At 38.2% G+C, this 14041-nt stretch overlaps 1 protein-coding gene across 2 annotated transcripts in view; it reads right to left on the reverse strand.

Moving 5' to 3' along the window:
* The window catches only part of JAK1 (Janus kinase 1), a 31866-nt gene extending 18295 nt beyond the window's left edge, over window positions 1-13571 (reverse strand). The window contains exons 1-6 of one of the 2 annotated variants that reach the window (XM_009278721.1): window positions 13490-13571; window positions 12433-12631; window positions 10076-10199; window positions 4305-4458; window positions 2197-2360; window positions 1260-1602 (exon numbers count right to left, since the gene is read on the reverse strand). In XM_009278721.1, coding sequence (XP_009276996.1) covers window positions 1260-1602; window positions 2197-2360; window positions 4305-4458; window positions 10076-10199; window positions 12433-12631; window positions 13490-13495 — 990 coding nt within the window. In that variant the 5' untranslated portion in view covers window positions 13496-13571. The remainder of the gene's footprint in view (window positions 1-1259; window positions 1603-2196; window positions 2361-4304; window positions 4459-10075; window positions 10200-12432; window positions 12632-13489) is intronic. The other variant, XM_009278722.2, reaches the window with a different exon arrangement.
* Window positions 13572-14041: the final 470 nt, after the last annotated feature.

Below are 14041 nucleotides of genomic sequence, written 5' to 3' on the forward strand. Positions count from 1 at the left end.
TAATTTTAGTAGCAGTACAGGGCTGAAAGGGTTCTACTGAAATGTCTAAATTGTGTACTTGAAATACTCTCTCAGAGCTCAGCCCAAAAGCAAGAGCTACGTTCTTCTCGCACTGCATGCCTGAACTGCCGACAGCAGATGAAATTCTGCATGCAGACCACAATGAAGCCGAGCATCTTACAAGTCAAAAATTACTGAAAGTTATTAGTAACTACTTATTTAAAAAAGATAAATGCTCAAGCTGAGCCAAGCTTCCTGCTAGTCACAGAAAGGTTCTCACCGAGATGAAAGTCTTTGGTTTAGGTATTGAAATAAATATAATCTATAGATCAGCAGAAACAAGAGCCTTATAAGAAACAGGCTGCACTTCTTGCAAGCTTTTCTGCTCAAATATCAGTTCTTCCTTCCCTTCCCCCCCATTAATATCATCATTTAAAACAGAAATTCTCCATCAGAGATAGAGATAGTTAGGTTACATCTAAATGGAGTGAAGCACAATACTTCCTATGCTACAAAAGATAGCTATCAGTAGGGTTCTCATCACTATGGGGAACTGAGGCAAGCAAAAAGAGGTCTATTTGTTCAAGTACTATATGTGGAGAAAAACTGTAGAATATGCCATAACCCCTTCAAACCTTAATATTTAATATTTATGTATACAAAGCACAGAAGAGGTTAAGCAAAGTGACCTCAATTAGCAGCACTGAAACAAGGAACAACATATAAAAATATCACTAACGTGAGAAAACTTAGCTTTAATGTCACTATATTTTAATTTATTCACGAAAAGTCTGTGAGTATGAGCAAACACGGCACCTGGGGTGCCATATACAGAAAAAGCATTAACAGACTTTGATATCAAGACAGAGCACCAAACCATAAGGGTCTCCACAGACATTAATCTTTCAAGACTTGTGTCTGGTCTGGTAGATATAGCACAGTCTTTAATGTTCCCGGTGAATTTTCCTGGTGAACAGGTTGCCCGCAGAGCTTGTGCGATGTCCATCCTTGGAAGTTTTCAAGACCAGAATGGATAAAGCCCTGAGCAACCTGGTCTGATCTCAAAGCTAATCCTGAACAGGGGGTTGGACTACAGACCTCCTGAGGTCCCTTCCAACCTGCATAATCCTATAATCCTATGAAATAAGTCCTTTAAATAAAAAGCTGATCTGCAGTGTCTGAAGATCATGACCATTTTTTAACACTTGTTATGCCCCCAAAACCAATCCTCTAATTCCCATTTATCAAGGGATACTTACATTTGGCTTGAGCCTCCACTGAATTCCATTGTTTCCTGTTACGATCACTTCATATAGTGGGAGGATCTCATTGTCTCCACAATTAATTCTATTTATTTCATTCTCAGATGAAATCAGTAAAAACGAAGTCTCAAAAATTTCTGCTCCATAATGTTTAGTCAAGGTCTCCATTGTTGATAAGTATTTAACTTTCAGATCACGTGGAGACACACTACTGTCGCCAATGGTTTTATTGTTAAACTCTTTAAGGAAATGCTTGAAAACATTATTTATCCGAATCCTGGTTAAGAAATTCCTCTGTCTGATAGTCTTGTTCAAAGTTTCGGGAATATAATGCTTATAACTAGAAGGAAAAAAAAATGCTATGAGTTAATACTGTTGTCTCCTAAACTTTTAACTCTCTAAATCATTTCAGAATGTTTTAAAGAGCATCTGCCTTACTTTAAAAGTTAGAGAACAAGAAGAAGTAAACCACTGTGCAGGTGGTACTGTAACAGTGGTTTACAGCATTAATAGCCAACAGGAATTCAAATAATATCCTTCTCTGAAAGCTTTTTAGTCAGATGGATATAGCCCATTCAAATCGATAACATTTATTCTAACAGTTTTCTCATTAGGTTGTCACTTAAAAACACTGCCATTTTTGAACCCACTAACCCAGAACCCTGAATTTACAGCGTGTCAATTGGTACCCAACACATCAGTATGCTGGGTGCACTAGCTGCATGGATCTCAAGTACTCTCTAGATGAGAAAAAAAAAATCAAGTTTTCTAATACATATCCCTATTGACAAGATTAGGAAGACCCACTTAGTGATAGTAGTGTTGGAGCTTGTAACTCCTGGGCAGTCAGATCCTGGAAGGTAAAATGCTTAAAATCCATTCTGAAGAGAAGTGCAGCGGACCCAACAGTGACAAAGAAGTTACCCCAAGTTACCTGATATCTTTGGGAAGCTCCGGAAGCTTCATATTTTTCTTGATAGCATAGTGAGAGATTGCAAGGACAGCCATCCCCAGACATTCGTTTTCAATTTCATGAACCTCTTGATCATTTTTAGGATCACGGATTGGTGCCAGGCCTTTCACCAAGTCATACTGACCCTTAATAGGAAGCAAAAAAAAGAAAACTACCAGATTTGGTATTTGTCATAGTTTATCTATGAGCAACCAATATGTCGTAAGATCACAGGCTCTCCTTGAGCAAGAAGAGTCACCCAAAATTGAAAGCCAGGACAGGAAAGGGTAGGAGAAGAAGGAAGAGCTATGCAATAGATGCAGTCTTCTCTTAGACCAGTGAAACAGAAACACAGGGAAGCACTAGTCACCCCACAAACCCTGCCTATTTGGGAAGAAACACCAACATTTGTGCCTGACAGAAGTGTCTTAAAATGACAGTTTGTGGAACAGGTGGAATCACCATGTGGATCGTCACATCCTGCATACAGTCCACAGAGCTGTGGCTTTCACCAAGAACGTGTGTAGACACCCAGGTAGAACATCTGCACTGGTCAGACACTTCCAAAACCCCTGTCCCCTTCTTTTATACATTAGCCCACCAAAAATAGACTTTTTTTGTAATTAATTAAAGAAAGTACCACTCCTGCCCGCTTCTAGCACCATCATGATTTTTTTTTTCCTGGTACACAACAAATACTTTGTGTCTCTGCTTTATCTCTGCCCTTCATCACCTGGTGTCTCTATGAACCCCATGCACTCAGTCTCTAAGCCACATCTCAAATCCAAGATTGCAAACTCTGTGGCAGCCGTCTTGCTCTGGGACAGTCTGAAAAATATTTGGTTACCAAAGAGCACAGACATTTCTGTTACCTTATACTAGCATCAGTGGTTTTCTGTTTGGCTTTTTTTTTTTTAAAATGTTATTACCCAAAAGTAAAATTCTGCTTAATGCAATATTGTCTTACAATATTCATTAGGGTCCCTACTCATTCTGCAACTTAAAAGGTGTTTTCATTCTTTTTGCTGGCACTCAAAAAAAAGGAAAAAAAAGAAAAGGATGAGAAACAGTTTTGCATTATGTTTTCAAACAGTGATTTTGCAAAGTTGCATATAGGTACACAGGAATGTTCATACAAAACAAGGCGTAAGTTAGTTTGATTACACAGAAAAAAATATTTGCTTCTTTTATTACTTCAGAATGCAAGTGGTACCATTAAAATGCACACATAGCATGAATCTGCTCCAGTGATACTTGTTGTTTTGTTGTGAAACCACGATAAAAGTAAATACCAAGTTAGCCACAGCTATCTTTTTCTGAAGGACACAACCATATTTCAAAATCTGAAATTCTGCAGTAATTATACTCAGAATTAACAGTAAACATGTTTTCCTTCAGTGCATTTAATTTGCTCATTTCACAAGCCTTCATCAACTTCAAAATTCTAATTTCTTTGGCGAAACCAGACAGTTTCTTGTTTGCAAAATAATTTGTGTGTATATAAACTTTTTTGTACAAGAGCACAAGCTTTCTGAAATAGGGACCCTGCCTACTTGCCATGTCCAGCATAGTGCATGTACCGCCAACAAGTGGGAGGCACAACAGAAGGAAAGAAAAACTGCATGTAAGCAGGCTGTGTGACAGTGATGTTATCAGTCAGTGTTTTAACACCACGCAGTAAAAAAACTCATTAAAAGGACACCATATTGTCAATTTTAATACTTCTACTGTTCATCTATAGGAATATAGATGTAAAAGTCATTATGTGCAAATGTTTCACAAAAGAAAAGGTAATAGCATTTATATTAAAAAATATTTAATATTAAAAGAAAGTATGCTATAAAAATATAGCCCTTTTTGGACTGTGAGATAGACAGTTTCTTTACACATTCTGCATGCATATGGGTAGATTGTTCTTCATGTAGCAAATTCTCTCCACCACGCAGAAGTATGAAGAAAACACTTACCAATACTAACAGGTAAGGTTATGTGTACTTTAAAAGTTTGAAAATAGGTCTTTAAAGCAGCTTCTACTGGATCAAATAGTTTTTGTGTGACTACAATGGCAGAGATACTTGCAAGCATCTTACCTGTGCAAAGATGTATTCTAATGAGTTTGCATCAAGTATAGGGGTTCCTTCTGGCACCAGCTTCTTCTCGTAAGAGTTCTTTGCCTTCCTTGGTGAATGCCTCCACACTGAGGGTTCGTTTTCACTAGTCCCATGCCAGTTTGTGAAGTAGTATCTTGCAAGAAAAGAGGAATAAACTTTAAAAACTTTTTGGGAAATCCCCCATTTACATCAGATACATAATTTAAACTTTTAAAAGAAAACCAGTTACAAGTCAAAATCCATCAATCTTCTGCCCTGAGGTTGCAACTTAAAGTGGTCCACTGCTGAAACCGCGTGCCTGACCTGAGGAACTGGGGAAAAATGGTGTATTAGTCAAAGGTCTTCAGTGTTTCCACTCAACAGTATCTCACTCTTAACTCACAATACCATGACTGACTGCCTGTCACATCCCTGCGCAGTCCACCGAACAAGAAGCTGCCACTCGGATGACAATTACGTTTCCATCACCTCTGACATTGCTTGAGCAGTGAAGAAGAGTGTAATGCTTCTACTGTGCAATGGTTGGCATTTGCATGCCAAGATAAAATGGCTCACCTAAAGGGCTAACAAAACTTCAGAACTCCTCCTCTATAGGCACCGAAGCAATGCACAGGGCAGAAGTGCTGTGAGTACCCCCCCCGTGGCCGGAGCAGGAAGCAGTGCTATGCCTCGCTCCCTGGAATTTCTGCTTCCCTTTGGTTTCGGATAGAGCTGGTAAAAAAGACACTAATTCAAATCATTCGGTTTTAAAGGGACGCAGTCAATCTTCTGTGCATATTGCAAACAAGCTTTTTACTCGTATCTGTACACAAGACTATTTAGTTGAACACCTGCTAAAGGAGTTGACATCTGCTGAAAAATAAATGAAATTTTGGAGTTCAAGCCTCTGTTAGCACCTTTTGAGAAATCTTTGCCTAAATTATTCCAGAAATTTGTGTTTATCTAGTAACATTTTAAATCAAGTAAAGTTTAGTTAAATCTGGTTTGAATCAATGTGCCTTTTGCAAAGGTTCATGCCTTGCACATGATCACAAACTACTTAAAATTAAAAGGTTACAGCAGAGCAGATTTACCCAACTGCTAAGTAGGAAGGATTTCTATAAGAATATGTCAGTCTAACTCCAGAGGAGCATTCAGCACTAGCAAGAGCAAACACTGCAGAATTACTGCAGTGTGTGTATATATATATTACTGCTTTAATACAAAGCGACGTGTGAAATCGGACATTTCTGATGGACGGTGAGCACCATGTAACGTAAGTTGTTTCACATTACCATCACACCTCAACAGCTAAGCTTTTAATGTCTACCTAAATATGTGATCAGCAAAATCATAAACACCTTTTGTGACCAAAATGAGATCAAACAGCTTTACACAAGAAAAAAAACAAATGAATGTGAATGGTAATAGACACTGCACGTAAAAGAAGTAGTAAAGAAAAAGTGAGTGGAAAAAAACTAAGGTCGTAGGTAGAAAATGCTGAGGCATGTGATGGGTATATCCAACTCCTGAATTAGAAATACACATTTTCTGTACTGAAAGAAAAAGCTGAACAGATAAACTACCTTATAATCTACAAACACATTTTCAGATTACAAATAACGAATCTGTTTAAATAACAAATCACTATGTTGCCCAAGGAGTTTCATTTCAAATATAACGCAATAAAAATTGCAAGAGACATGTCCTGGAAGACAGGATGACAGCAGGCAGGCAGTAAGTCAACTGGCAAAGGCTTACAAACATTATGGTGCAGGACAACCCGCATGCAAATATGCGTGTTTTAAAATATGTGACTATATCTTTGTGATTTGTCTCTGACCAGAATAGGAGTTCACGGATTAAGCCCCAATTCTGCAGTGGTTGAGATTGGTGTGTATCAGTCCCAGTGGAGAGCAAAACAAAATTAGTACTTTTAGTTCAGCACCATGTGTTTTAATCACGTGTTATCTGTACAATAAGTTCACCATTCAAATTAAGAGTAATTTGATACATAATTCTTCAAGACATGAGATTTTCTGTACAGTATTTCTGTCCATCCTCTTTTTGGTCAGTCTTAAGTCCCCAAAAAGCATGTATCTATAGCATGAGTAGGAACACCAACACACAGCTATGCCAAAAACTCCTGACAAGTACTGTAAGATACTGCAGAACTCCTTTGGTTGAAGCATAAAAAGCAAAGGAAAGCAAATCCTTCTGCCTCCAGGAAATGACTTTGTTTCCATATGCTCCTTTCTAAAATGAGTGATAATTAATAACTCAAATTCTTTTGGTATTTCCTGAAAATAATTATCAGCAAGGTATTGTGTATTGTTTGTAATTGAGAGGAGAATTTGCTCCCCTCCCTACTAAATTGCACTGATTAAGACAACACTTATAAGTTACAATAAAAATTAGAGGCCCATTGTTTGAGGAACCATATAAATAAAGAAGGAGAGTCTCTGCCTTGAAGGGACCGATGGACTTGTGGTAAGGGGGAGACAGATTATTATTATTCCACTTTCACAAACAGAAACAGGAGCGCAAGCTTTCCAATTCAGAAGTCCTGCAGACGAGCTGGAAAGGAGACTGCGCGCTCCTGAGTTTCAGCAGCATGACCCACCCATCCTCTAGAGCGCTTTAGCCCCGGGCAGGCACCTGTGGCATGGGTGAGAGCCAGCGGGGGGGATTTGGGGAGTCAGCCCGAGTGGGTTACCCCCGGGAAGGAGCGGTTTTGCACTTCACCCGTTCAATCTGGCCAAGGAGTGGTGGAAATGCTGGAGGGGGACCGCCTGTTCTCTTTCACCTACAGCAGCTCTGATTGTCCTTCCTGCCAGTTTCCAGAAATGTGCATTGGGTCCCTTCTCCACACCAAGAAACACTGCTACCTCTGGCTTAAATACAATCCAGCTATGAAACAGTTAAACTCCTCCTTCATCAGCTGGTATGCCAATTACTCCAGGAAATCACAAAATACTGTGGTTTCTTATGTTGTAGATTGTTTTTTTTTTTAAACTTGAGGCAAGTGGAAGAAATATAGGGCTAGTTACAAAGTTTCTAGTGAAAAGCAAGTCCTTTTAAAATATTACCAAAAGTATACCAGCTGGCACAGATTTGATGGGGAGAGGAGGAGGACAGGAAGTCAACACAGTCAGAAACCAAATCTGAAGCTTTCAGCCTTGGGAGAAAAATCAAACATCTAAAAGCATTTGAAACTACTCAGTCACATACCTTCATTTTATATATATAATTTTAATAGGACATGACTAAATTAAACCTATCAATGTAATGAAATTTCAGAAATAAGGTTGCCCGCATAAAAATGATTTAGTCTCTAAAAGATACATATGGTCTAATACACGGCACTATTAAATAAGCCCAGACCGTTTTCCTTTTTCAAGAGGAATTTTGTCTCTTGCAGAGCTCAGAATAAACTATTCATTTAGAGAACAGTTTCACAATCCTGTGCTGCTCATAATTTTTCAGTGCTCAGCCCACCTCTCAGTTCAGACGCCCAAGCCAAGACACACAATAGATCAGAAACAAAAAAAAGGAAAATACCAATTCACCAACACGCTACAGTATTTCTAGGGAGACAGGAATCTTTAGATTAGCACGTAAACTCATATAACCTCTTCTTAAATGCATATGAAATTATTTTAAATACATATTATTGGCTCAAAGTTTGCCAATTTTCATGCATGAAGTATATCTGACGAAAGAAAGAGGCACCCCTGCCAATTTTCAAATCCCAACTCCAAAGCTTAAAAAAAATAAACCACCAGAACTTTTAAATACAGAAAGCAAGGCAGTTTCCATAGCTTCATTCTATAAAATGGTAGAACAGAAAAATTTCCAGAAAATAAAGTTCAACATAGAGTAATTTTGCCCATACACCTAAGATTTGATAGAGAGATGAACAGCTGAAGAAGATTCATAAGAGGGAGCCTTTAACGCAGTTTTAAAGAAGGTGGTGTTACCCACCGTGCGGGTAAGATGCAGTAGGAATGAAAGAGTACCTGGAGAGAGCTCTCATCATTCACCCAAAGCAGAAACATATAAACACCAAACACAGCAGAAACTATTTTTTAAGAATTGAGTTAAAAACAGCATCATACTTCTAATCAGAGGATTAAATTCCCACAACTACATTTTTAAAATACCACCTTCTTTTACTGAGAAAAGCACGCCACATCAAAGAATTTCAGTATCAAGGGAAAACGCCCCAGATTCACATTGTACCAAGAAATTTTATTATCCAGTATATGGTTAATCTGACTGATCTCAAAGCAAGAAGGGGCACTTAATGCTCTGTAAGAGGCCATTAGAGTCCTCAGAGCTTCTTTTAGAAAGTTACTCAATTCCATTATTGTATGGTGTTTATCTGCCAAACTTAATCACAGCTGCTTAAAGCTGAGATTAGCCAAGGTTAAGTCATTAATACCACTAATAGACTGTGCTAAAGAAAAAAGAAAAGACTATAATATCCTCTTCCTCTTCTAAAAATAGGTATCGGTATTATAATTACTTGAAAAGCAAAGATCTTTCTGTGGACTGTCAGTATTTTTTTTTCTCTTAACAGTTCATCCCACAACAGTAACAATTCCATTCTGGCACAAATGTAATTAGAATTGAAACACCTTACAGTTCAAAGATCACATTTTCAAAGCTCTCTCTTTGTATCTGCATAAGCAAAGTGGTTGTTATTCTCTAACAAGCCTAGAAAATGGTTTGGATGCACAACCTGAGGTTTATACGTGCCAGTTCTCTCATTAGCATGTACAAGTGATAGTCATGTTGTCTAACTAGAGATTACCAGGAAAAAGATGTTAAGATGAACTTTTTTCTCTACAGCCAAAACTGACCACATATGAGAGTATTACATTTTAAGGAAGAGAGGGAATATTACATAGAAGCTTATTTTCTTACAGTTGTACCTTGAAGAATCGACAAGAATGATCCGTGGACTTGTTTTAGGAAGATGGGCAAAGTTTCCTGAAAGCAAAGCTTATTCCAAATATTTTTTCCTATATCATACACTTAAAGCTCATATTGATGCAAGAAGAAAAGTCAGAACAAAACTCGAAAAAGCAGGCAGCATAATGTGCAGAATTACTGCTTTCATTTTCCAGTGGATGAGGGCTGGTGTACCCATTCAGCCCCAGAAATCTCAACAGGCTACGTGCTATATTTTAAGAATGCCACCTGAAGTTCAACCTGATGGTACATGACAGATAAAGATCCTGGGAACAATGGTTTCAATTTTCTGATGCCTTCTCCAGTCTAGTGCATGCCACCCACAGCGAGGTCACACGGATTCCCCTACAGTCCTAGAGGAGAATTTCAAAAGCAATAGCACATTGCTTTTTCCCTTCAAGTTAATAGTAAAATTCCCATTGACTTCAGCAGGAGTACAGTTCACTTTGAACACTTCAAATGGAAATTGAAACATGCAAAATACTGACATAATAAAACAACGTTTTTGAGCCATTTTTTTCAATTTAGCTTTTAGCTAGTTCGGTCACCTACAGCTTTGTGGAGACAGGTTCTTGTGGTTTTTCAACTTCTGGGGCTTTTTTCAAGGTTATATAGCAAGATGAAAAAAAAATCAGGAGACATTTTAAGCTTTTCCTGTTAATCTCTTATCTATGCTGTGAAAAGCAAGTTGCTTCTTTTGGTTTTGCTTTCCTGCTTCTTCAGTGAGTTCAGTAGTAAGAGTCAGAGCATCTACATAAGGCTAAGGAATCATTTTTCAGATGTTGTGCACTTACCTCATTCGATAATGGAGCCGGTGTGATGTTTTTTCATCTATCTTAAAGACCTGGTTTGGTGCATACCAGAGTCTTTTGTTTTCATCATACAGTGCAAAGAGATTATGGCACAGAGGAGATATAGCTGTCAGAGAAAAGTAAACAAATGTATGAATCACAAGGCTACAATACATATGCACACCTCAAAAATACAAATGCATAAAGCAAATATCTGATATGGCAAAAATGGACCATAAAAAGAAACTGATACGAGGATTAGTTTAAAACATTAGAAAGTTATGGTTAAAGTGGAACGGCAAACTGTGCATTGGTTCACTCCATTGGTTTTATCGTGTATTAAACAGCGTATCATTTCAGCTGCTTCTGACATTAAACTTATTCTGAAATCCTGATTTTGCCAAAGGTCTGAACTTAAGAGGAAATGACTTAAAAATCTTCACTTTTTCCAGATCACAGAAATGGGTGTTTTAACAAAACCACTCAGCAATACCACAACTTTGTTCTCAGTTTTATTTTATTAATAAATTTTACTCCCATAGTTGAAAGAGAAGGTTTTAGTGAAATGATGAAAATCCCCTTCTCATTAGCAAACAGGCAGAAAGCATAACATCATTTTTCCATTCTTTGCTAATTCAACAGAGGGTTTTCCAACAAAGAACAGACTTTGACTTGTACGTCTAGGCTGACCTGCTTTAACCTTTGCATTTACATCATCCCAGAGAGAAACAGGCTATGGTATGTTTACAGGTCTACCGTTGTTTGAATTCCTTGCTTCGGTTTCCTGCTCAATAGGAGGCAGTCCCTTTTTGCGAAAGCCCTGGTCAAGCAAGCAGCTCTGTTGCAGAGAGCACTGTAGCATGTGTTTAAGTGTCTTTCTGAAATTGGGCCAACTGCAGAGCACTTTGTTGGGGTCCTGCAGAATTCAGTAAAACCATTTCTACTGTGACATGGGGAAAGAGAGTAGAAGGGAAGAGAGAAGCCAAGGAAATAAAAACTGAATAGCCTAATTGCAAAGTTCACAGAAGGTGGGGCTGAGCAGCCACTGCCTTGTGCAGGTCAACAAGCAGTAGGTAGATGCCGTCAATGGTTTAACTATTCAAGCTGTGATTTGCAGCAGAGACCAGCATCACAGGCTTGCTGAAATGGGTAAGACTTTTGTACTTCACTACCACGTGCTGTGGACTTAGCGAAAAATGAGAGAAGGCAGAAGAAAGCTCACTTTTAAGTCACTTCTTCAAAGGTTTTAAACTTCCGCCAGAAATTACTGGGAGCAGTTGCACAGTATGTGGGCTCACACCCATACAAACAGCAGCAGTTCACAGCTCTTACATGCTGACATAAACAGGTGGGTTTTAAGTACTCCTCATTTTCATTAAAAGTATTCAAAAACAACACGAGTACTTATTTGATGAGGTTTGTCCTTCAGATTCCCATCATTCCTGCCTTTCCAATGGAACTGAAGGGTACCCAGTGTTACAAGAACCAAGATGATGTAGGAAAAGAAAACATTTTAAAGCTGCAGGAAAACTTATGCCCAGTCTGCCTGTTTATACAGCCAGATTTCACCGCTCCTGTATCAGCTGAATAATATTTAGTGTTCCATGAAGCTTGGGGAACACAAAATTGGGATCAGGGCAGGAAAGAACTTCAGAATTGTAAATATAAAAGTAGCCTGGTTCATGAGGCTCAAACATAGATTAAATCCACTAATTCCAGCAGAATTTCATAGATGTTCAAATATTTTGCTGAGTCAAGGACCACAGTGACAAAGCAAGAAATCTTCATTATACATTTATGTATTACCGCAATTGTGCGCAGTTCAGGTTACCTTAACTGGTGAATTATTAGTACTACAGACATCATAACTCTCTGCAAAGCAGTGTCAAGTAACAGAAAACTAAAACCGGAAAAGTAGCAAATAAGTTTTGTTTGGTTTTTTTCTTCATTAGCCCTCTCCAAAATGTTTTGTAACACGGGACAGATCCTGACAGGCTTACTGACTAGCATACGAGGTAAGGCCAGCTTTGTGTTAACTTATTTGTATATGGTGTCTCCTCTTCTCTTAAAAGAAACCTAATCATCCCACCCAAATTAAAAAATCAGTACCTGTATCTGCCAGAAACCAGGGTGGGAGATGATCACTTTATATGAATCTCAAGACAGTCTCTCCCACCATTTCTTCCACTCCAAGCAGTTTAAGAACTGCCCAAACAGACCCTTGGCAAAAGTTTCCATCCTAGACTACATAACATGCATATTTCTTCTACAAGCATTGACTTACATGCAAAGAAGGACGCATCACTTTTGATACTGTCAGGCCTTGCCACTGAGAACTTATATAAAATCCATATACTCACAACACCTCTGGGCAGCTTCAATGCACAGCTCCTCCGAGGTAAACTCGCCACTGGTGTAACAAATGGGATTTTTATCTTGCAGGTAGAAAAGTATTTCTAAACCTTGACGCTGAGCTTCCAGGTTTACTTCGCTCTTCTTTGTGCTCCTCATTTTTGCACAGAAAGCCATGGCTTTGCAATCTTCTTTTACGTTTAGATACTGAAAGTGGAGGAAGAATAGTTAAGCAAAATGTAAAGAAAAGAGTGACTATTTGTCAGAACACAAATCCGTTGTTTAATGAGGCTACTGCATAATATGATGGGCTAGGCACAGCATTTCTCAAAGTCTTCACATTGGGAACCTGATTATTCAAAAATCAGTACTTTTCACAAATGAGGGGAAAAGTGAAAAAAAAAGTCAATGATTATTCTGTTTCTGGTAACTCTGTTCCAAATAATCCCGTTCTGTTCTGGTGGTTCCACAACTGTTCTAGAAGGTTTCTCTTCTTACTGAAAAGCAGGAATAACTTTCACATCCTTAAGCACCTAACTAGCTGAAAAACAATACTTGAGGATGGGTCATATAAACAGTACTATTTATATTTCCTTTAAAAAAAAAAAGTTTGCTTCTATTTTTACAATCTCCTTAACAGCTAAATATTTCTGATAGTTTTCTCCCCTCTCACTCTTTGTTTTTTAAACTCCTGATACTTAATGTGCCATGGTGAAATGAGCTTTACTGGAGAGTTATTTTTTATTATTACTTCTCTCTATCTCCAGAAAGGAAGAGTAGCACTAAGTAGGTTTAATGCAATAGCTTTTAGGCTGCCAAGAATGCATACAAGACAGCTCTGACTCAAAAGAAAATGCATATTGCATTTTATACCCAGTGCTTAAATAGAAACAGCGGAAAGGAAACAGACCCCATAATACCTGGAGTGTGCGTTCATCTGTGTTCCATGTTTTACTAAGCCTTAGCTCAATTAATAACAAAAGCCCAAACCACCAATTCTGTAGTTTATGAAATTAATCTTCCCACTGAAAAACAAACAATACCAAACCTCAAAAGCCAACACACCTGCATTTATGTGACTGTCTGATCCTCTATGTAACTGAAATGGATTATCTTCACACTCTCCAAGAGCACCTTGACTCTGGCTGAGAAAAAAAAAATAAAAATTGTCAGGAATGGCTTTGTACAGTTTGAGGCACAAAATATATGGTCAGGCTGATAAAATGCCACTTGCAATCAGAGGGAATCTTTCCATTAATACAACCGAGATCCAGATCTAGTCTCAACCAAAGACAGTCGTAGTAAGCATCTAGGAGTCTATGTAAGTCTACTGATTTCTTTTGACTCTTTGGGTGCACTGATTGAGATGCAAACAAAAAACAAAGGGAAAGTCTTAGTTATTTATTGGGTTTTTTTTCATATTTTCAGAGCATCAACCATCAGTTTGGTGTCATACTGATTGCAATCCTTAGCTGTGACGCCAAAGCAGCATTCTTCTCTTTGCTTTACCTCCTTCATGGCTTTTGAAGTCACTTCATATTTTTAACTACATGTTGCTAATTCCAATTCTTCCCTAGTCTCTATTGTTTCTTCCCCTCCCAGATTATCAGGGTTTTT

The sequence above is a fragment of the Aptenodytes forsteri genome, unplaced genomic scaffold (assembly GCF_000699145.1).
Source record: "Aptenodytes forsteri isolate BGI_AS27 unplaced genomic scaffold, ASM69914v1 Scaffold290, whole genome shotgun sequence".
In the NCBI taxonomy this organism is placed as follows: Eukaryota; Metazoa; Chordata; class Aves; order Sphenisciformes; family Spheniscidae; genus Aptenodytes; species Aptenodytes forsteri.